The sequence below is a fragment of the Camelus bactrianus genome, chromosome 6 (assembly GCF_048773025.1).
Source record: "Camelus bactrianus isolate YW-2024 breed Bactrian camel chromosome 6, ASM4877302v1, whole genome shotgun sequence".
Taxonomy (NCBI): domain Eukaryota; kingdom Metazoa; phylum Chordata; class Mammalia; order Artiodactyla; family Camelidae; genus Camelus; species Camelus bactrianus.
In genome coordinates, this window is record NC_133544.1 from 7,901,326 (window position 1) to 7,925,948 (window position 24,623).

At 42.2% G+C, this 24,623-nt stretch overlaps 1 protein-coding gene across 1 annotated transcript in view; it reads right to left on the reverse strand.

Annotated features, from left to right (window-relative positions):
* The window catches only part of AK7 (adenylate kinase 7), a 66,780-nt gene that overhangs the window by 22,190 nt on the left and 19,967 nt on the right, over positions 1-24,623 (reverse strand). Inside the window, exons 5-8 of the mRNA XM_010968760.3 lie at positions 15,825-15,935; positions 6,034-6,114; positions 2,949-3,037; positions 841-931 (exon numbers count right to left, since the gene is read on the reverse strand). Of these exons, the coding sequence (XP_010967062.3) occupies positions 841-931; positions 2,949-3,037; positions 6,034-6,114; positions 15,825-15,935 (372 nt within the window). The remainder of the gene's footprint in view (positions 1-840; positions 932-2,948; positions 3,038-6,033; positions 6,115-15,824; positions 15,936-24,623) is intronic.

Below are 24,623 nucleotides of genomic sequence, written 5' to 3' on the forward strand. Positions count from 1 at the left end.
TTGACCTAAAAGATTTTAATATAAAACTTCTCAAGCGAATGTAAACATAACTGAGTACCAAAAAAAAAAAAAAATTTTCCCCAAAGCAACGGGAGAGTGCATGGAGGGTATTCACTCGTTGATCTAGTCCACAAATACTTAACAATCTCCACTGCATGCCCGGAACTGGAGCGAGGGATGAGGAAGGACCACTCCCTACCCTCAAGGAGCTTCAGTCTGAAAAGGGAGGCGGCTATGTATACAGATGATGGTGTGTAATGCTTGATGCTGGGAGTACAGAAAAGAGGTGCCTGGTCTGCATGGGAGGTATGGGATGGGGGCAGGGAGGGTGCAGAGGAACACATCTGAGCTGAATCTTAAAGATGAGTTGGGGATGGCCAGGGGAAGGGCAAGAGAAGGCTGCACTGGCTGGGCTAGCTGGGCGACAAGGTGACAGGTGGCTTTAGCCAGAGTGGCCCCGACTGGAGAGGGGGCCCTCAGAGACCCAGGGCTCCAGGAAGCTTCCAGGAACTTTGGTGAACCTGATCATATCAGCACTTTGGGGCAAAGGTCACAGATATATTTTAGTATCTCAGCATGTGATCTGTGAGTGTCTGAGCCCTGCAGTGTTTTCTGCTCCCCTCTGTGCATCCACTGGAGAAAGGCCATTTTGGTTGTTAATTTCCCAATACAGATACTGCAAATGCAGGCAGTGAGCTTGGTTTTAAGGATCCTCTATTTTAGGGGTGCTCAAACTTGTCAGCACTCCTGATTCCATAATTATACTTTGGTGGGAGGGTGGGATGGGGTGGGTAAAACCACTTAAGAGACGCCATCCAGTGCAGGATGGCACAGCTGTACCTTGACCAAGTCTTCCAGAGTATGAATGGACTCGTCCACGGCAACCAGGTAGTGCAGCTTTGGCACGTGGTCTATTATGTTTTGAATCACTCTGCAGACCCAAAGGGAAAATCGTCAGCAGAGGGAAAAAATAAACCAAAAAGTGCAGTGAAGTAGGATTCACTGACCGCCACCCCAGGGGCCAGGCCCGGGGTTTGGTGATGTAGTCAGTGATCTCGCTTCATTTTGCAACAAGGTCAGGGTTGGGTAACGGTCTGCACTCTACAGACGAGGAAGCTGGTGAAGAGTTAAGTGATGTGTCTTGGGCTGAAGCACTTCTGGGAAGGCGTAAGGTGGGTGGGTGGGGATTTGAAGCCAGGTCTGTCTGGCTCCAGATTTGCCCGGACTTCAAGCCTAGCTGAGCCCCACAGGACCTGCGTGGATGAAGTCCGCTCGCCCAGCGGCTTATCTGTCTCACGGCCGTGCTTTGGGGTGGATGTTTCACAAAGCGAGACGCAGATTCAGAGAAGCTGTGGCTCCATAAATCACACAGCGTGGGATTAGCTTCGCTTTCCTGCCCTGGGTTCATAATGAATGATTGCCGGGGGAGGGTATATCTCAGCGGCAGAGTGCACGCCGAGCATGCACGGGGTCCTGGGTTCAGTCCCCAGTACCTCCCATAAAAATAAGTAAATAATTAAGCCTCAGTACCTCCCCCCTTAAAAAAAAAATGAACGATTGCCAACATTTCTGAGCACATAACAAATGAAAGGATCCCAGAGAAACAGCAGTGAGGTCTGTCACAGGACTGGCCATTCTAGCTACATCTTACCTTCCTTTTCTGTCAAATGAAAATAAAAGAAATGCACCTGTCTAAACATCTGGGCACATTTGTTTTATATTACTTCTCAGAATACTTCCTCTTTTAGCATCTTTCTTTGTTAAGTATTTGACCATCTTCAAGAAACCTGTAGGAAAAAACTGCTACCCAGTGGGTTTGAGTCCTTCTGTAACGGGAATAATTTAAGACTCAAGGACTGCGCCAGAAATTAACACAATGTTGTAAGTTGACTATATCTCAATTAAAAAAAAAAGAATCAAGGACTAATGCTAAGTCTTTTTTTTAAATAACATGTAATTCTTTCACATCTTTGAAACCTGGTAACGTAGTAATATAAAATCTCTGCAGAAAAGAAGCCTCACTTTGTCCAGGGTAAATGGAAGCGATCTAGGTTTTGTGTGGAGTCCGAAGCTTAGACAATTTAGGGGATCCTTCTTTGAGAACAATAATAAAAATTAAGTTTAGGGAGATGAAAAGGATCCACACAGGGGAGGGGCCCTGAAGTTTAAGCTTCGTTGTTTCCCAGTAAATCTGTAAATCTGCCTGGGGTTGAGACTAATTGACTAGTGGCTGGTGGATGAGAGAAGGAGGGGGAGTTTAGGAACTGGAATCCCAGGGAAGTGCTGAAACTGCCCCCTTCTGTGGGGTGAGCCCGGCGGAGGGGGCTACAGAATAAAGCCCTGGAACGTGAAATGCAGACTTGATGAACCACAGATAAAGTGAACCCTCTCTGACCTAGTGTTTAAGTCAGTGTCTGCAAAGAAGGGTCCTCGGGCCTGTCTGAAACAAGGTGGGGATACTCTGTGAGTGTGAGAAACACGTGTTAACTTCACCTACAATTGCTCAAAACAAAGCAAAACAACCCCCCCCCAAACTGCCCCCAAAACAAACAAACAAGTAAACTTCCTGTTTAGAATCCACAACTTTCTGGAATTCACATTGGTGGGCTGGACATATCACTCTCATCTGGGACAAAGGACCAGGTCCCCAGAATGCACAGAACGAGTTCTCTTCCCAAACTGGACGACGTGCTGCTCAGCGGATAAGGTTTCTGGAAGGTGAACCTGGGTTTGTCAGAACTGTGGCGCTTTTACATGATGGACACAATTCCAGCAGGTGCAAAGTGAGGAAAACGAAAATACCTTCTGCTGAGGGTTGTTGTGAAGAACGAGTACTATAGTACGGGAAGGGTCTCGGCGCTTGGTAAGTGCTCAGTAAATGCTCACTCATAAACAAACACGGTAGTCAGTTCATGCTGGGGAAGTCATGTCTCCGGGGGAACACTTACCCTGCTAGATCAAGAACATGAATTGCTGGAACCACATTTGTTCCATCTCCAAAAACTGGTAACGCGGGGACCTCACCCAACCAAGCCATCTAGAGGAAAGAAAGGCAAAGACGCGTGTTCCCCCAGTTACGTGCGCATGACTATTACAGCTCCAGACAGAGCCCTAGACGGGGGCATCCAAACCACCTGTCCATCTGATGAAGTGATTGCCTCGTGACGTTTGGAAATCAGTTCTGATGAGCTTTAGCTGCTGACCAGATCCTGTCAGGAGGAAATAAAAAGTGCAACCCCAGGGCTGAAATGCTTTTCCAGAAATCTATAATCTCAGCATCTTCAGTCATCACCCCATGTTAGCTACACAGAAAGACAACACTTTAGTAGGCATGATGTCTTTAGTTCTCACAAAAATGAGAATTCATGTTAAAAATTACCCCCACTGTAGACTAAATGCTTAGTCGATAAAGTAGCTTTTCAGGATCTCACACTTCTGATGAGTCCCTGAGCCTCAAATCCTTGTCTTTTCTCTTCATTAAGTTTTTCAGTGAATAAATAGACAGACTGGGCACTGTTTAACTGTCAAGGACTAGCTTATTTTAAATTGCTTTTCAAGAGTGAAAGAGGTAAGGGTAGGGTCCACAGCAGACCACCGGGTCTTGTGAGATATTTTGGACTTTGGGAAACCATTTAAGGGTTTTAAGCAGTGACATCACATTATAAGATTTGCTTTCCTTGCCTTGTGAAGGAATGACGGGAAGTAAGAGTTTAAATGGAGAGATGGAGGCCATGACATGTGCGGACTAGCCTGTGGTGGGGAGCTGGGGGCATTGCTGGGTTGCAGAGAAGAGAGATATTGAGGAGGCTGACTCTGCAGGACTCGGGGATCTCGTGATGGATGACAAGGAGGGAGGAGCTGGGTTCTGGTTGGTGCAGGTGGGTGGAAGGTGGTCCTATTTTCTGGGATGGGGCCCTGGAGGAGCTGCAGGTTTGGGGGAGATTGTATGTCCAGTTTGGATTTGTGAAACATCCAAGTTGAGGTGCTGAATAGGCAGCTGAGTCTACAGAGGTAGAACTAAGGGGAGAGAGTCCCACTGGAGACTTAGGTTTCAGAGTCACTGGCATCAGTCATGGGATTGAACAGCCCAGCCCAGGGAAAGAGTGTAGATGCAGAAGACAGGGTCTAGGGCAGAGGCCTGGAAGGCCAGCGTTCAGTGGTTAGGTAGGTAAAGAGTATCTGGGCACGGATGGTGAGAAAGAGCTTTCTTTAGCTTATCCTCATCAGCTGTCATATCTCTCACGTTAAAAAACCAACCAGCCAAGCAGGGAGGGTATAGCTTCGTGGCAGAGTGCATGTTCAGCATACACGAGGTCCTGGGTTCGATCCTCAGTACCTCCATTTAAACAAACAAACCTAATTACCTCTGCCCCTACCAAAAATTAAAAAATTTTAAAAAACAACCAATCAACCAACCAACCCTTTCCTGACTACACTTCTAGCTCCTGCCTTTTTTCTCTGCCCCACTTTAGAGCAACATGTCTCGAAATATTTCTTTATTCTCACCATCTCCACTTCCTCTCTTCCCCCTTCCTCTTGAATCCACTGCTATCAGGCTTTTGTCCTACCCAATATCCAGGTCAATTCTCTGGTCTCATTTGATTATCTGCCCTATGTGACATGGTTGGTCATTATTTCTTTTTAGAAACACTGTTTTTGCACGTGGATTTTTCCACACTCCAGCCTTGATTCCCCTCTTACCACACTGGGCACCCACTCCTCAGCCGCCTTTCCTGACACCCTCCCAGGCTCCTCATACATCTCCAACTGTCGGAGCATCCCAAGACTCAGTCCTCAGACCTCTTCCCTTCTCCATATTCATTCTCTAGGTGATGTCATCCAGTCCTATGGTTTTAAATACCACTCATATGCTGATGGCTCCCAAGATTCCCTCTCTAGTCCTGACCACCTCCACGATCTCCAAACTCATCCGTCCAACTCCCTCCCTGCTCAGTACCTACCCTGGGATGTCAGCCATCTCAAAGTTAACATGTCTAAAGTGGAGGTCCTGGACTTCCCGATGATTGCCCAATGCGCCCTAACCTATTCTATTCCTTGTTCTCCCCATCTTGGTAAACGGCAACTCCATGCTTCCGGTTACTCAGACTAAAATCCTTAAGAGTCTTCTTTTCTTCTTGTCACTCTTATATCCAAGCTTTGAACCAATCCCATTGACTCCACTTTCAGAACATGTCCCAAACCCAGTCTCAGTATCTCCACCCAGGTCTTAGGCACTACCCTGCCTGCTCCTGCTCTTGCCCCACTAGAGAACATTCTCAACTCAGCAGAATAACAGAGTTACCCCTTCAAAGGTTATGACAGATCTCACCACTTCTGTGTTTAAAATAGTCTGATAGTTTCCCAATCCACTCAGAATAAGTGGTCGTGGTCTGGGCTCCACTTGACCCCTCCATCGCCCCATGACCACGCCGCCCACCATCCTCTTCTGCTGGAGCCGTGCTGGCCTTCTCGCTGCTCCTCAACGCAGCCAGCACACTTCTGCCTCGGTTCTTTGCTCTCCCAGCGCCCACTGCCTTTCCCCAGGAAGGAAATTAGCCAGTTCCCCACTGCCTTTCACTTTCTGCTCAAATGTTACATCATTAGAAAGGCCTTCCTCAACCAGCATATGTAAGACATGACCTCCCAACCCTCCCCTGGCACTCTCTTTATACCTTTCTCTGTTTTCCTGTTTCCCAGATTATTTTCCAGCATCTGAAATACTCTGCTTACTGGCTAACTTGTTTACTGCCTAATGCTCTTCTCCACCCCGCTAGAATGTAAGCTCCACAAAGGCAAGGACTTTATTGCATAGCTGTGTTCCCAGTATCTAGTGGTTTCTGGCACATGGTAGGCACTCGATCAATGTTTGTCTCACGAATGAAAGGAGATCCATCCTTTTCTTTATCATTCTGAGAGTGGTGAATACAAGAAAAATAGGTGGTTACGTTCAACACCCAGTATATAACCTTCAAATTGTGTAACTTTACTGCAAAACACTTTTAAAAAATCCTTACAGTCATGGAAAAGTCATACCTTAAAAAAAGTATGTAAGATGCCTCCTTCCATTCCGTACTGAAGTCCAGCAGCAACCACATAAGTGGCGAATTTTTTGACCTATTGGATAAAATATAAGAAAAAAGCTAAGTGTATTATTACGAATCTCATTGAATCAGATTATTTTAGTGATTATTTTAAATGATCATTTTAGTAAGTCTTATCCCCTCTTTCAAGCACCTAATGTATTATTATTTAGGATAGAAAAGAGTATCCATTAAAAGGGGAACTCAGCCCCACCCACAGTATTCAGGAATAGCTCTGACCACTATTAGAATTTAATTGGGACTCTTAATTAAATGAAAGCCAGTATTTATTCTTTGTGAAACTCAACACCTCTAAGCACTAGGCTGGGCCCCTAGGAGCAAAGGAAGATGTAAAAGTCTGTCCTTCCATGATATTTTAATTATCTATTAAGGGAGGTAGACATCCATGAAACCACGGAGTTTGGTAATGGGCCTTCATAAGAGGATTTTAATAGAGATGGAGCGTTACTTCATCCAGGAGGAGTAATTTAGGTGCTGGGAGAAGTTGCCTCAAAATACAACTCTTCTTAATGTCATCAAAGTACTGGCAGCTACGTTGTGGAGAAATGGGCTTTCTCGTGTTCTGGGAAGCCGAAGGCAGAAGGAATACTTAGGGAGACCTGATCACTGATTCGCTTCCTTTAATGCCCTCCTCCTTCATAGTCCAATAACCATGTGGCTTTGATGATGTTTATTGTAAAAATCCAGAGAGACTCAAGGAATGGTTGGTACAATTTTTTCTGGATTGCTGATGTGAGGTCCAGGTACAAAAGGTGCAGCGACCAACAGAGATCTATTTAGATTCTATTAAACCTTTGACTTCACAGGCCACCCCACTTTGGATTTTTAATCTTTGGTGAATTAAATTGGGAATTTATTCTTAGCTGAGAGAGTGTGATTTGTGAGTGTATGTGTGTGTGACTGGCCTCTTGCTAATGCATCACCCAGTGAGAACACTGCAGTTGGTGTCAGAAGTAGAATTATCAGTAAAGACACCCCCCTCCCACCCCATCACCACTAGGATTAGATTTGGGGAGGTTGGATGTTGGTAAGTTGAAGAGAGAATCATTGCTGAAGATGGAGCCCGAGTGGAGACGGGAAAGCCCTTGGTCTGAGTGGGGTTTCTGAGGAGGAACCACGTCACTATAATTGATCTAAAGTCCTGTACATCTGGACCAAGTGGGACAAGGGCATGTGACCCAGCTCCCTGGTTTTTCCTAACTGTCCGAGGGAATGTGATCAGAGAAAACTCTCCAGAGGACTTGAAAAGCCTATGAACATGAGGTAGTTCTGGGGATCCTCTCAAGTCCCAACCAGGCGGGGGTGCTGTGGCTTTCCGAGAAGAAATGAGATAACCAATGAGGTTTCAGATCGAGGGGGTGGGTGGGAGAGTGGAGCTGAGAGATGAGGAGCAGGCTACAAAACAAAGGGAATAAAATAGAGGCCAAGGTTTTAGATGTGGGTTGGGGGGAAGGCAAACAAGTCAGATAGGCCTGTCTTCATTCGTCGTCCCTGATAAAACAGTCAAGGAGGAAACTGGCTCCCATTCAAGATTCTGAGTTGCTGGTAGCTTTGTTTGGGCTGGATCTTGTCCCTTCGGGAGTATTCTGAACTGAGACTACAATTTGAACAAAGTCATCGAAAACTAAACTGGCTAAACTTTAGTGTTTCCCACTGTCCTTAAACAGATACATGCAACTTTTGTTCTTACCAACATAGTTTAAAGGAGGTCAGCTGACTGTTCTCACCCTGGGAGACCAGGGACCCTTTCGGAGAAGTGGAGGAGAGGGTCTGGGAGGGGACAGCATGGAGTACTCTGCCCCAAACCAATCATTCTCTGGGCAGTTGTTGCCTGTGACTTTCACCGGCAGTGAAAACAAGATGGTGGCATTAGCCTAGACAAGGGCCAGAGAGGAAGGCCAGAGTCTGGCTGGCTTGTTTGAATTTTGGTGAAATCATATCCCACATTTGGGAATCTGATAAGGTCATAAACACTAAGTTATGGGGAAGAAATTTATTTTTACTTTCTGTAGCGAAATCATCAAAGAACGCAAAAATGGGGATACACATATTGGACATTTTAGTGTAATCAAGATTACAGATATTTGTACTTGACCTTTCAATGGCTGGTCTGTTCTTGTTTGAGAAGAAAACCGCTGCAATATACCACTCACTGTTTGATACAGTGATAAAAAATAAACAGAGCATGTTAACAATTTTAAGAGTTTATTTGAGCAAAATTGATTTGAATTGGGCAGGAACCAATCTAGCAGAGAGAAAGGGGCTCTGAGGAGTTATACAAAATGAAAGACTTTTCTGGGCAGAAGTGAGTGGGAGCAAGGAAATCGTAACAGGACAAAAAAATAGCAGGTGGTTAGAGGAAAGTTCCTTTCCTTCAGCGGCTGGCTGGGGTCCAGCAGGTGGTTTACCTAACGAGTGCTGGTCAGGTGACTCCTGATTGACCGTTTAAGACCCCCTTTCTGGGTGAGCTGAAACTGTAATTAAGTCTCCATTTTGTGATGTGGGGCTCAGTATACGCAACTCTATTTTGGGCCTGTTGTCTTGTTTTTGACAATAAACAATATATAAATAAACTTGAAACATAAAATTGCAATTCCAATGTGTCATAATCCACAGACACAGGGGACGTTGGGTCTGGTGGAACCTATACAATGTGAGATCTATACAGGCATCGAGAATTTTTCTACATAAACAACTAAGAAGTCTGATCATTTTTGGTATTAATTCTTAATCAGCTTTTGGTACTGCAGTCTGGCAAATTGCTGAGACTATGAATATTTGTCTTTATCTGAAGATATAAGAAAATGATGTTAACTCCTAACACTACCCTTGACTTAAGGCAAACAACAATACTGGAACGCAAGTGTGACATTGTGATTTAGAGTAAAAATATATATATATTTAGTCTTCATCCTCATTTCTGGACAGAGCTGCTAAAACCATTGAAACTTCCTAAGCAGTGAGGGTGGTAAAGGTGTCTTATGTCTGGCTAATGAGGTGACTTTCAGACCTCACTTAAGGATGGAAGAGCCAACCATGTGATGAGAAGGTTGGATCCCTCAGCTCCCCCTCCTCCAGGGAGGGGAGAGGGCATGGAGAGTGAGTTCAGTCACCAATGGCCAACGATGCAATCAATCATACCTATGGAATGAAGACTCCCTAAAAATTCAAGAGGAGAAGGTTCAGAGAGCTTCCGGTTTGGTGAACCTGTTGAAATTTGTAAAGAGTGGCATGCCCGGAGAGGGCAAAGAAGCCCCGGAGCTTTCCCAGTACCTGGCCCCATGTCTCTTCCATCTGGCTGCTCCTGAGTTATATCCTTTTATAATAAACTGGTAATCTAGTAAATACAATGCTTCTCTCAGTTCTGTGAGCTGATCTAGCGAATTAGTCAAACCCATGACAAAGTCATTAGAACTGCCAATCTATAGAAGTTGATCAGAAGCACAGATGACAAACTGGGCTTGAGTCTGGCGTCTGAAGTGGATGGAGCAGTCTTGCAGGACCGAGCTCTTAACCTGTGGGATGTGACGCTATCTCCAGGTAGACAGCATCAGAATTCAGCTGACCTACAGGAAACCCAGTTAGTGGCCGAGAATTGCTTGGTGGTATAAAAACTCTGCCCCCAGCACAGGTTGGAATTGGGTCCAGAACCTTTATAAGGAAAATGAAGAGTATCCCTCTTCTGCTCCAGGTAATACGATGATTAAAAAAAAAAATCTAATACTTACCCTACTACAAACACCTAGAAGTGCCTGAATTATCCAATAATACCCTAGGGGTGGCAGAATTCTCAAGAAAATAAGAGATAGCCCCAGGGGCCAAAAGCGGAGACTTGAAGAGGCGTGGTGAGAGTGGACGGCGCAGCAGCCCGGGGAAGTTGATGGTCTTCATTTAGGAGCGTGGGTTTTTAAGGCCGCATGGTACTCGGGACAAAGCATCTAATCTGGTGAGGTTAAGAATTGGACCACAATAAGGAAGGATTCATTCACAACAAAATGGTGAACTAGAAAAAACCAAAATCCACACTGTGACAGAAGGAGGTAACATGGAAACTCCTCAAACCAAGGCAAGGTTTTAGGGGGGAAAAAAGAAAGCTCCCCAGAGGATTCTAAACTTGGCCTTGTACTTGTCTTTCAAATTTAAATTAACCTGCTGAATCCCGGGATCCCAGGGCCAAAAATTTAATGTAACAAGCTGTTTTAGACAGTGAGACACCAGGGGCATTTTATAGAGGCTGATACAACCCCCACCCCCAACTTCTGTCCTTTGAAGCACCAGTAAAGGAACACCACTGGGGTGAGGGTGGTGACTTCATGGTAACAGGTGAGTCCTGGCTGAGAGCACAGCACTGTCTGTCAAGCCAATTATAAATGAGAGCGTATTCTCAGTGTGAAGTCCCGTTTCACACAGACCACTCTGCATCCTGAGGTCTCCCAATTTGACATCCTTGAGACTTTTATAGCAGTACTCTTAGAAGACAGACTTTGCACTAGTCCACTTTGCCCTAAGAACCTATTTACATACGTTTTTAGGGGTGATGATGAGTCATAAAGAAGCGGATGTTGACAATTTAAAGAGATGCTATTTTTAAAAATCCAGGAAAAAAAATTACAGGATTATTTTGGATTGGAGATTTAGAAACCACAAGAAAAAATTGTTTATTTTTAAAAACTTTGCATTTTTTGTAATTAAAAAAGCATACTAAAGGTGAACTCACAAATCAAAACATACAAACTGTGTGAGGGAACAATCCAGCATGAGTGACTTGCATTGCCTTCAGAAAGTAAACGAGTAGAGATTAAAATAAATGTTTGAAATGATGAAAAAAATTAAGAAACGGGGAAAACAAAGGAAAAGAACAAGATGATGCTGATAAAGAACAGGCAGGTGGTAGAGCAAGGAAGAGAGAAGGTGGCTGCCTCAGGGAGACGGGGGGAGGGAGAGGAACCCAGCATGGCTTAGCCTCCCTCCCTCCTGCATTCGTCTGAGCCCCGCTCAGAAGAGCTGGGAGCAGAGAAATTTAAAATTAAATGACAGACTGATGGCTTCCATATTAAATTTGTCTTGAGCCTTGGTAAGAACTAGAAATAATTTCATTAAGACTTGAGAATGGTCTGAAAAGCTGTGGACTCGGCTAGAGATAATGTCCTAGTGGTAATTATTGAGAAACAAATAATTGCATAGTTTCACTCCTTTAGTGTCTTGAAAGGGTTATAAGAGGATGCCTAGAAGTGAATAGCCAAGAATTTAACATTATTTCAAAGAGAAAAGGATAAATTCATTTCATAGTGGGGAATTTTTTTAGTATACTCCATTTCAGTAGTTGATAGATTCAGGAGACTCCAAATTAGTAAAATTTGCAAAACACCGTTAAGAAACTTGACCTAAGTAGGTACATACAGAACTCTGCACAGTTTGAGATACACAGGTTTTTCAAGTCCATATGAAATTTAAAGACAAACAACTGGCCATGTGTTATGTAGCAAAACATCTCACCAAATACTACAGTAGGACCAACATCACACAGGCCACAATGTGTATCACCATAAAGCAATTAAATTAGCAATGAACAACAAAAAGATAATGATTTCTCCATATATTCGGAAATTTAAAGACAACTTCTCAATAACTCACAGGCCAAAAAAGAAGTTACAATAGACTTTAGAAAATTTTTAGAAATTAATGATAATGAAAATACTATTCAAGGCATTTCAGAACTTGGGGGATGCAGCTAAAAGCACACTTGGTGGCAAACTTACGGCATTAAGTGCTGATATTAGATAAAAAACAAAGACAGAATATCAATAAACTTAGCATCTAACTCAAAATGGCATAAAGTCAAATTAGAAGGAAGACGTAATAATAGAGAAATTAGTGAGTCAGAAAACAAAGCTATAAAGAGAACACAGTAAAATCTACTTCTTAGATAAGAACAATAATATAGTAAAACTAGTTAAGATTTATCAAGAAAAAGGACAATGAGACACAAGGAAATAGCATTACTGGAGTCTAAGGGGCTGAAAGGGACATCCATTTTCCTTTCGGAGTTCTGAAGTGAGAAATTCTTAAAAGACAGATGGAGTTCAAAGTACCGTTTTATTATGGATGTGGGTTAGGCTGGGGAACATGCCTTAGGTGAACGGTGATGAGGCACTTCCTAATCCTGAACCCTAGAACACGACAAACTTCCACATCCAGGCTCAGGCAGCACAAGAAAACTACAGACGATCGCATATGGAGAGGGTCCCTGTCAGACCTAGGGCAGTAACAGGAAAGAACGCAGTTTGCAGCAATAGCAGAACCTGAGAGAGACGAGAGGGAGGCGGGGCCAACGTAACACGGCCACGCCCTCCAAAAGCCCACCAATCGGGTAACTCGCTCAAGCTTCGTGATGCGCGTAAGGGGCGGTGCAGGAAGGCAGGCGTAATTAGGGACTTAGAAACTTAAGACTTCCCCACGGAAACCAGACGCTTGAGAAGGGAGTGATGCCCCCTACAAATATTAGTTCTGAAAAGGGGGACCTAATTACAAATGTAGATTTTAGAAGTCAATCGTAAGAAGGGGGAGAGTATAGCTCAAATGGTACAGCGCATGCTTAGCATGCGAGGCCCTGGGTTCAATCTCCAGTACTTCCATTAAAACAAAAACAACAACAACAAATAATAAACAAACGAACAAACCTAATGACCTCCCTTCATGCAAAATTTTTTTTTAAAAAGTCAATCATAACAGACTGATGGGTACATTCATGCCAATTAATTTGAAAATTTAGCCAGAAGGCCTAATTTATTGCTCTGAAACCCCACCACTGTCTTCACATAGTCTAAGATACTTTTGGCAAATTCTACCAAGTACTTAAGGGATGCGCCCAATTTCATACAAATTGCAGAGAATCGTAAATTTTGCTCCTTAATTGTACTAGCACAGTAGCAGCATGACACTAAAACCAGAAAAAGACTGTATGACAAAGGGAGATTATAGGCCAATCTCACTTGCCAACTCAAATTATTAGTGCCAAGATTTTAAATGTGACCTTATTAAAGCAAATGCAGAAACGTTTTTTATTAAAAAATTATCATGAGCAGCTTGATCAGAGAACATAAGCATCAAAAGCCAGTGGAATAATTATTACAACAAATTTCATAAATTGCCACTGAGATTTGACAGGTTTGGTTCTTTTTTTCAGGGACCCCACACACAACAGATACTTGGGGACCACTTAATGATTTAAATGGTTTTTGCAAACACATGGGCAGTGCTGGGTAATTCAAAATACTAATTAAAGTCAATATAAGCTGTATTTTTAAATATAATATTTTAAAATATTCTGAGTAATCATTGTGATTCATTGAACAATGGACATACCCAGTTAAAGCCACATTCAGTGTTAGGCATCAGAACTATTTAGGCAACTTGTGTAATTATTAGGGCTCCCTCTTGCCTCAAAATACTAAATATGTTCATCTTCTTGTGTTTGTAATATAGCATATAAATATAAATGTGATTGCTGCAGATGTGGTAACAGTAGATGAACAGCAGATGAACAGGAGTGCAGAGACCACATCTGCTTTGTTCGTGGCTGTGAGGCCAGCTCTTAGCCATAGTGCACAGTAGGATCTTAACGGATATGGGTTAAATGGTTCCTTTCAAGTTTCTATCTTCTGGATGAAAAACACTAAGGAAAGAAGGGTACCTGAGATGACCAGCTTGGTCAGATCAACCTTATCTTATTAACCGTTCAGAAAAAAGTGATTGAGAAAGCTCTTTTTAAGATTAAAAAATTGATTTTTAAAAATACAATTTTGATTGTATCATTTAGAGCATGGGGCATATTTAATGTTTTTAGAATGAAAAAGATATGAAGATGATATTTGTCCTTTTTTTTTTTTGAGTAAATGTAGATTTATTTAGAGAGATACACACTGCATAGAGTGTAAGGCAAGAGAAAGGCAAGGGAAGAGGTGTGGGAATTGGGTGTTCAGGTTAAAGTAAAAGTAGGTGCGGGCTGTCTCCGAAGGGGAGGGAGCGAAAATGGGCCAAAATTTGTCCATGTTAAACTATCATTCACATCAACTACTTTGTGTGTGATCATGCGTTCTCAGCCAGTGAATTAGACATAAATGATCAAGAAATCATGGACTTTCTATTTGGGGCACTATCTGAAGTTTAATAAAATAATATAGTTGGAAGAAATTTAGACTGTCTAGTCCACCCCCTTTATTCTACTTATTTTAACTCCAAAAGTTAAATGACTTGGCTAAGGCCATAGGTTAATGGGTATAAAGGAGATTAGAATAACTAATCTCATGTTTTTTCCTTCAAATATTTTATACTCACAGTGTTTGTATCGCCAAATTAAAAAAGAAAAAAAATTAATAGCACAGAGTTTGGGGACAAGAGTTCCTACTGTAATATCCTCTGAGACCACTGGGTGTCGTCTTAGAACTATAATTACACATCACTACTGTGGGGCTTCTGATAGTGGGGACGATGTAGTGGATGGAACCTTTAGAGGTGTTGAGGTTCTATATAAATTCTACATAAGTTAAATGAGGATGATGATAACAGCACCTAATTCACAGAATTTTGAGTGTTATATATGAGATATATGAGGATTACACGAGGTACTGCAAGTAAAAACGCCTAGCACAGTGCTTGGCACATGGTAAGCAAGCCCTCAATAATTTTTAGCTGTTACTCATCACCAGGGCATTCCTGTCATCTATTCTGATAAAATATAGGAGAAATAAAACAACTTTATAATATATGGGCATCAAAATGATGCATTTTGCTGTAACAGAAGGCTGATAAGCTATTATTTTTGTTCACAGGAACTTCTCAGCTATAGCTGTGTCTTAATAATTAGTGACCATGGCTGTGTCAAGATCTATGGAATGATGGAGCTTTGGAGTCAGAGAAACAAAAAACACACAAAAACACAAAACCCACAGGCTTTGTTGTCCGATAGATCTACCGTTGTTGTAAGGAGTAGATCAGACAAAACCAAAACCAAGAAGTGCTTGTTAGGGAGGGTATAGCTCAAGTGGTAGAGCACATGCTTCATGTACAAGGTCCTGGGTTCAATCCCCAGTACCTCCTCTAAACACAAATAAATAAATAACCCCCCAATTACCTCCCTCTTCCAAAAAACCAAAAAAAAACAAAAAACAAAAAAAAAAACTAACAAAAAAAACCCAACAAAAAAACCCCAAGAAGAGCTCAGCATAGTGCTCAGTAAATCCTAGCTATGTTAACTTGAGCGAGCTACTTAACTTCTGGAAGCCTCTATCTCTTATTTGTAGGATGAGGTTAATATGCACTTTTCAGAGTTATTGTAAGAAACAAATGACATAAAGGGAAAATGCAGTTCCCTCTGCCCCATTCCCACTGTGTTATTTGCCTCTTCTGGACCAAGGATCTCTTTGGACCTACAGACCCCTTGGTAGGTAAGGGCTTGAGCTCTGCTGGGGACCCCATACAAGGCTTTCATCTTAGGGGCCTGGACCAGAACTTTGGCCAGGACCTGGGACAGTGCCTCTTGGGGTGAGCCTGAAGCTCGGATGTCTGTGCGTGTAAGGACAGAGAAACCAAATGCAGAGATGTGGAGCGAGGAGCGAGCTGAGATGATGTACGTGAAGCACGTGGAGCACCCTGGCCATGCACAATGTAAGCACCCCAAAAAGAGCCTTTCTTACCCCAAATGTTCTACTTCTTAAGACTTACGTTTTTCCCACACTTGAGAACCATTTTTTCAGCGTTTATGTGGTCCAGAAAATTAGGGTGGTGCTTTCTTCTTCGATAATCCTCTTCAGTAAATGGAACCTCTGAATCATCCTATGAAGGAAAGACCAGACCCCCATGTTAGAGCTTCGTAAACTTCTAAGCCCAAAGATGCTCGAGCAACTATGTTCCTTTAAGCTCAACTAAAACATTCTAAAAACCACCGCTTATTTTTACAGTGATTGAATTTTCATGAAAATGTTTAGCTAGCCAAATTTTATCATTTAAACTTAATTTAAAGAAAATTTAAAAATTTAAATGTCTTCTTTGGTAGAGACAGTGACAGGTTGTTACTGCAGTCCCATAAAGGCATTAAATAACCCATTTCTGAGTTTGAGATTCGTAAATGATAGCCACTATATATAAAAAAAGATAAAAAAAGACAAATTTCTTCTGTATAGCACAGAGAACTATATTCAGTATCTTGTAATAACCTTTAATGAAAAAGAATATGGAAACAAATATATGTGTATACAGACATGACTGGGACATTATACTGCACACCAGAAATTGACACAATATTAACTGACTATATTTCAATAAAAATAAACACATAAATAAATAACCAATTTCCTAATTTTTAAATCTAAATTTTGGGTTTTTTTCTCTTTTCCACACTGTGCCTTTTCCTGAAATCAACCCCATGCTAATCATAACATACCATGTGTAAGTTTCTGCCTCAGGCTTTAAAAACTGGCTTCATCAGATAAGATGAAATATCTGTCTGCCCTAAGAATCAGGAATGAAAAGCACTTCCTGACAGTCCATTGAGCTGTTCATCATGCTCAGCCTCTCCACAACTCACTCTCCTGTCTAACCCCATGGAGTGACAGTTAAAGGAAAACTTCCCGGAGAATCAAAAGGAGGAATTGAGATCCATGATACAGAGTGATTTCCCCCCAGTCCACCCAGATTTAGAGGTCCTACTTGGAGTGGGATTTTTAAAATACGGAGTTCAATCAGGAGCCTTTCGATCACATCACACTGGTCTACGTAATCAGCCCAAAGCACTTGAGTCCAAGGCTTACATGAAATTAACAACCGAGGCAGAAGAAACACAAGGATGAGGACCCTGAGGTAGAACAATTGTTGGCAGGTTGGAGAAATTGGAAGAAGGGCCGTAATTATTGGAGCCAAGCTGGAAATTGGTGGAGGATGAGGTAGGCAGCAGTCAGGGTACCACGTGGCTTGTGGACCATGTGGAGGAGTTTCCATTCATTCTAAGAGCGTTAGCAGGCATGGAAGGGTTTTAGGCATTTTAAACAGGACTGTAATATGATCTAAATTATATATATTTTACTTAATTGTTTTAAATTTTACATTTATTTTTTCCCCTTTAACGGAGGCACTGGGGATCGAACCCAGAGCTCTACCACTGAGCTATACCCCCCAGCCCTAAATTATATTTTAAGCAGATCACTTAAGCAGTTTCCTGGAGACTGGATTGGAAGGAGGCAATGGCAGGCACCCGTGCCAAGGCCATTCTGATAGTCCCTAGACACAAAGAGAACGAGATGGATTTAGGAGACATTTGGATGATGAATTAACAGGCTTTACCAGAGGGGAGGGTATAGCTCAGTGGTAGAGTACATGCTTAGCATGCACGAGTTCCTGGGTTCAATCCCCAGTATCTCCATTTAAAAATAAATAAACCTAACTAACTACTATATATAAAATAGATAAACAACAAGTTTATACTATACAGCACAGGGGACCAATTCAGTATCTTGTGGCAGCCTATAAAGAAAATGAATATATGTATGCATACATACGGCTGAAACATTATGCTGTACACCAGAAACTGACACAACATTGTAAATTGACTATACTTCAAAAAAAGGATGCAAAAATAAGGAAATAAATAAATACATGTATACATATATACATACATACATACATGTAATTACCTCTTCCCCCCCTTAAAAAAACCCACAGAATTTACCAACGAATCGACTGATGTGTGGAAGGCAGTGATGTAATTTACCAACGAATTGACTGATGTGTGGAAGGCAGTGACGTTGAGTAACTGAAATGGTGGTGATGCCATGTTCATAAATCAGTGGATCTCTTAAACATACCCAGTGGCTCATAGGTAGGGCTGCCAGTTGAAATAGAGGACACCTAGCTAAATGTGAATTTCAGATAAACAAATGAATATTTCTTCAAGTATGTCTTAAGTATGTCTTAAATAGTGCATGAGATATACTGATGCTAAAAATTACTTGCTGTTTATCTGAAATTCAAATTTAACTGGGTGTCCTATGCTTTTACTTGCTAATTCTGGCGTCCTACCCCCACGGGGCCTGTAATCAGCTTTGCCTTCAGGATGGATGAAGTCCTAGCATTTCCCAAGCCCTGGTGAATATGACACAGTGGCCAGCTGCCCACCTGACTTTCCTGCTCCCCGTGACCAGCTGCCCGGGACCCCTCTTCGGAAGCCTGCCCCTCCCTCAGTCCTCGCGGCTGAGACTGGAATGGTCACACTCCAGGTGACCTGGCTCGCTGGCCACAGGTCTGGACAGCCAGTCAGTCTCTCCCCAGATGTTCTGAGCCTGGGAGTGACAGGAAACGGGAGGTCCTTCTCTCTGGCCAGCTGCCACTGCAGCCCAGAAATTCAAGCCAGCCTGGGCTGCAGTTGTCACCTCCGTTGCAGGTTGGGACAGAGACCCAGTTTATACATTTCGAACCTTTGTTGCTCACTGGTCCTTGGGCTGTGTTCCCTTTAGTCCTTAAATTTCACTTGTCACAAATAAACAACCAATAAAATATATTTTAAACTTGTGTCTTTCATATAGGTTCTAATTTCCTACAACTATTTGTATCATTTGCTTTTCCAATAAGTGATGAGTCTCCGTTTTGTCGGCATCACATCAAGGACCCTCTCGTTCCTGTATATTGATGTCTGTTAACATTCTTGGAAACCGCCTGCCTTATGCACATCTCATTACACAAAGAGCTCGTTGAGACCTTATTCTCCCAGGACTTGAAGAACTGACTCTGCAGAGTGACCTTCCTTCTTTAAGGACACTGGGTGAATCTGTTTTAAGACTCTCTGTTGGACCCTCTTTTTAAGTGGCCGTTGTGTCTGACCGCCGTTCGGATCACCTGCCGGTCTCTCTTCCCACTTGGTTATTATGTGTGATGACTGGGCTATTTGGTTCAGTCAGTGTCACCTCTGGTCACCTTTCTTTACTCAATATAAAAAAAAACAAATACATAGCTATACTTTTAAAACAGATACTAAGGGGAAAAAACCCATATATATTAAGATTCTCCTACTTATTAAAATTATGTAATACAAATGAAAATATTCTATTATATGCATCCTTCTTTTGTGTTAAAACTGCTTTATATACAGTTTTGTATTTGTTTAGGTGCTTTGGGCTACAAATAACAAAAAACAAACTCATTTTTTAAATTGAAGCGTAGCTGATTTACAATGTTTCAGGTATACAAAAAAGTGATTTGGTTATACACATATATATATATATATCTTCTTTTTCAGATTCTTTATAGGTTATTATAATATATTGAATATAGTTCCCTGTGCTGTACAGTCGGTCTTTGCTGTTTATCTGTTTTATATATAGTGGTGTGTATCTGTTCATCCCAAACTCCCAGTTTATCCTTCCCCCTCTTTCCTCTTTGGAAACCATTTGTTTTCTATCATCTGTGAGTCTTTCTGTTTTGTAATAAAGTTCATTTGTGTCATTGTTTTAGATTCCACATATAAGTGATATCATATGATATTTGTCTTTCTCTGTCTGGCTTACTCCACTTAGTATGATCATTTCTAGGTCCATTCATGTTGCTGCAAATGGCAATATTTCATTCTTTTTATGGCTGAGTAATACTCCATTGTGTATATATATGTGTATATATATCACAACTTCTTATCCATTCATCCGTCGATGGGCATCTAGGTTGCTTCCATGTTTTGGCTGTTGTAAATAGTGCTGCTATGAAAATTGGGGTGCATGTATCTTTTTGAATTAGAGTTTTCATCTTTTCTGGATATACGCCCAGGAGTGGGATTGCTGGATCAAATTCAAAATAGCCTAAGCACTGAGGGGATTCATTATTGCCCATGAATAACGTTCCACAATCAGGCACTGTGTGATGGGCATCTTCTCTGCCCTCCAGGTGCCCTCTTAGCTCTACCTGCCTCAGTGTGTGGCCGTCCCCTCCCAGCTCACAGCAAGACTGGCAGCATCAGTTCCACAGGTCACATCCAGGCATGACAACATCCCCAGAGGGACAAAGGCTGCATCTTGCTTGAAGTCTCTCTTAATCAGTGATGAGCCCTTCCCAGCAATTGCCTGGCCCACTTCCCTCTCTGACTGGACCCACTGACTTCCTGGGCACAGAGCTGGACCACACATCCCAGGCTCTCTGGCATTTGGATGTGGCCACATGACTGGGTTTTAGTCAGAGGGATTTGTAGAAGCGATGCACACATCTTCCAGGCCTGGCTCATAAAGCTGCTTGTGCATCACTTTTGTGCTTCTCCCTCTCCACAGGCTTGATGGAGACGTGCTCGGTGGCCCCGAGGTCATTCTGAAAGGTGGCCCAGCCATCCAGTGGAAAGAGCCTGGGTCTCAATTCAGAGTTGGGAGGAGACTTATTCATCAGGAACACCCGCTGTACATTTTATATGAGCAAGAAATAAACTTCCACTGTGGTTAAGACAGCCTACGTTTGGGGATAGTTTGGTGGTTACACCCTCAAATCCCAGAACTGGGTTGCGTGCCCACCCTTAGCCAATCGTTGGCAAGGGGAATGGGGCTACCATGGCTTGTCTGGATTAATTGGGATTTTCCCCGGGAGCTGGGGCTGGAGACCTCCTTCCTCGGGTCTCACAGACAGTGTGGACACCTGAACATGTGAAGATCCTGCTGGGAAGACAGGAGGATGGCTATGTGACAGGAAACTGGCAGCATCTGCGCCAATCTAGGACTCATTTTTGTCTTTTGAGTCACATAACGAAGTCATGGCCTTTTCATAAGCTCAACTGATTTCAGTGAACCAGGAAGTATCAGTCAGGATCCTGGCAAGAAACAAACAGCACACCCAAGGTAGGTAATTTGAGGAGGGTTCAATAATAGGGCTATTTACAAAGATGTGGGCAGGTGGAGGGAACTCACACACGCCCTGGAGCCAGCAACAGGGCGCTCTGCACCACTCCTACGTCCCAAAGTGTAGAGGGAGCAGGTGAGAATTGGGACCTAGAGGTGAGCAGGGTGGAGAGGGCTTCCCGGCAGGTGCAATGACTGCGGTTGATGGGTTCAGCCTGCCAGCAGCATCAGCAGAAGGGAGTTGGGAGGTTAATTCTCTGATCTCACTCTTCTCATTTCCCCCACCCTCTCACTGGTACTCCACAATGGCCAAACCCAATGGGAGGCAGAGGGCAAGGATGCTTGCTGATCTAGACTGGGAAGTCAGAGCAGGGTGCAGAAGAGTGGAGGTTGGATGTGAATGGAAAGATGGAGAATATCCAATACACGTCATTATTTTTGTGATGCTCAACTTCTCACAGCTGGGGGATCTCCCTCTACCCTCTCTGCACAGCTCATGACATCTCTGAAAATATCTTGGCTTTCTAGCATCAAAAATATGTTGCAGGCATACCCAGAATTTTATTGACTCGAGACATGAAATCAGGTCCCTCCCACGGTGTCCTGGAGTTAGTTTTGCTGGAAAGCAGTGTTAGAGACGCATTTGTGGTCCAGGGATGCCCAGAAGGGCTGTGAGTGGGCTGTTTTTCATGACAGAGTTGAAGATGTATCTTTCTTAGAGTCATGAGTTCACAATGATTTTTCCCAACTTATCTTGTCAGTGTCCCCGACTTTTCTCAAAACAGGTTTCATTGGCTGTTGAGATTTCCTATGATGGTGACAAGCAGAGAGGAGAGGTTCTAGAGAGGATTTCCTGTGTTCCCCAATCTCTGACACCCACCAGCATCTCTGTCCATGGATTTTTATAAGACATTGTTCATATCATTCTAACAACTTCCTCTTTCTTCCAGCTGGATTCTGTTACTTGCAACCAAAAGTCCCTGATTCCAACTGATGCCAAGATCTTCCTCTGCTCTACATCCTTCGATTAATTTGTTGGGGACAAGCCTGCCTTAAGAGCAGTTTGGGCTCAGTTTGCTTCCCCACCTCCCTAGAAGGGGAGCCAGTAATCTCTACGGCCAGACTCTAAGGAAAGCTACACCTTCAGGCTTGAAACTTCTATTCCGATCACGACTTCATCTGGAGCCGTGAGCATCTCTGGGGAAAGGTATTCATAGGTGTTAAAGGAAGTCGTTACACAGTTGCACTCAAATGGTCTCCTTCAATGTTTGTGCTGACCTGTGTGTTTGGAGCATCCCAGATCCTCGGAAGTTCTGTCCTAAGATTTAGATGAGCTTAACTGATAATTACAGACCACCTGTGATTTTAACAAAAATCCCAGAACCGAGCATTCATGAAACTGTTAATTACACAGGGAAAACAGAAATTCCATTTGGGCTTTCTTCTGCTCCAGGGTGCTTCTACTACATTTTATTTATTTGCAGACTTTTTACATGAAAATAATTTCAAATTTACAGGAAGGCTGCAAAAATAATTGAGAACCCCTAAATGTCTTTTACGCAGATTCACTAATTTTTAACATTTTGCCACATTCTCATTCTCTCTCTATTTATATGTATATTTTAAGGACAAATAAAAAGTAAAAATAAGAGGCTTAAGCCTCCCTATTGAACATAAGGGAAGAGACATCTCTCTTTTTCCTTAGAGTGTTATACTTTAGAAAGCTTACCATTGTTAAGTTCTTTCTCTGCCTCTTTGAAATGTGTGTGAGTCTTTTTAGAAGCTAAAATAAGCCTCCTGCCGGCTTTACTACCAAGAAATATCTTTCTGGATCTGGGAGATATCTCTCTGAAATGTAAACAGGGAGACAGTGGCCCTATCTTCCAGTTTCTCCAGGATGGTAGGAGCTTACCTTTGGTGGAGCCTAACCTTGCTCTAAGTCACAAAACTACTTCCTGTCATAAAGATATGAAAGGTTTATTTTTCCTCTGGATAAAGCCCATTAACAAACACACACGATCACCCCAAGCACTCAGTGGATCTAGGACAAACTATGTGTGACAGGTGGTGCTGTTAAGTCCTCTTACTTGAGAACTAGAAACAATAACTATAAACTAACTCATGGAAACATGTATCTAATGGATTGTATCTGCTCGGCTATATAAAAAGGGGAAGACAGTCTCTTCAGCAAGTGGTGCTGGGAAAACTGGACAGCAGCATGTAAATCAGTGAAGTTAGAACACTCCCTCACACCATACACAAAAAAACCTCAAAATGGCTTAAAGACTTAAATATAAGACAAGATACAATAAATCTCCTAGAAGAAAACATAGGCAAAACATTCTCTGACATAAATCTTAGCAATGTTTTCCTAGAGCAGTCTACCCAGGCAATAGAAATAAGAGCAAAAATAAACAAATGGGACCTAATTAAACTTACAAGCTTTTGCACAGCAAAGGAAACCATAAGCAAAACAAAAAGACAACCTATGGAATGGGAGAAAATATTTGCAAATGATGCAACTTGTCAGGCTTAATTTCCAAAATACATAAACAGCTTATACAACTTAATAACAAACAAAAAACCCAATCCCAAAATGGGCAGAAGACCTAAGCAAGCAATTCTCCAATGAAGACATACAAATGGCCAATAGGCACATGAAAAAATGCTCAACATCACTAATTATCAGAGAAATGCAAATCAAAACTACAATGAGGTATCACTTCACATCAGTCAGAACGGCCATCATTCAAAAGTCCACAAACAATGAATGCTGGAGAGCGTGTGGAGAAAAGGGAACCCTCCTACACTGTTGGTGGGAATGTAGTTTGGTGCAGCCGTTATGGAAAATAGTTTGGAGATTCCTCAAAAAACTAAAAATAGACTTATCATATGATCCAGCAATCCCACTCTGGGTACCTATCCAGAGGGAACTCTAATTTGAAAAGACACATGCACCCCAATGTCCATAAAAGTGCTATATACAACAGCCAAGACATGGAAACAACCTAAATGTCCATGGACAGATGACTAGATAAAGAAGCTGTGGTATATTTATATAACGGAATACTACTCAGCCATAAAAAAGTATAAAATAATGCCATTTGCAGCAACATGGATGGACCTAGAGATCATCATTGTAGGTGAAGTAAGCCAGAAAAAGTAAGAAAAACACCACATGATATCACTCATTTCTGGAATCTACAAAAAAAAAAGGAAAACAAAGGACACTATGAACTCATCTACAAAACAGAAACAGACTTACAGACATAGTAAGCAATCTTATTGGGGAAAAGAGGGTGGAACGGGATAAATTTGGGAGTATGAGATTTGCAAATGTTAGCCACTATATATAAAAGTAGATTTTAAAAAGTTTCTTCTGTATAGCACAGGGAAGTATATTCAATATCTTGCAATAACCTTTAATGAAAAAGAATATGAAAATGAATATATGTATGTATAAGCATGACTGGGACATTGTGCTCTACACCAGAAATTGACACATTGTAACTGACTGTACTTAAATTAAAAAAAAATTTTTTAAAGGTGAGACTTCCCTCTAACTTTTCCATCTCTTAGCGGACCATGCGTGATGTGTATGACGTTCTGGTTTGATGCTTGCTCAGTAGTAAAGCTGTTTTCTCTCTCTACTTCCTTGTGGAGAGAT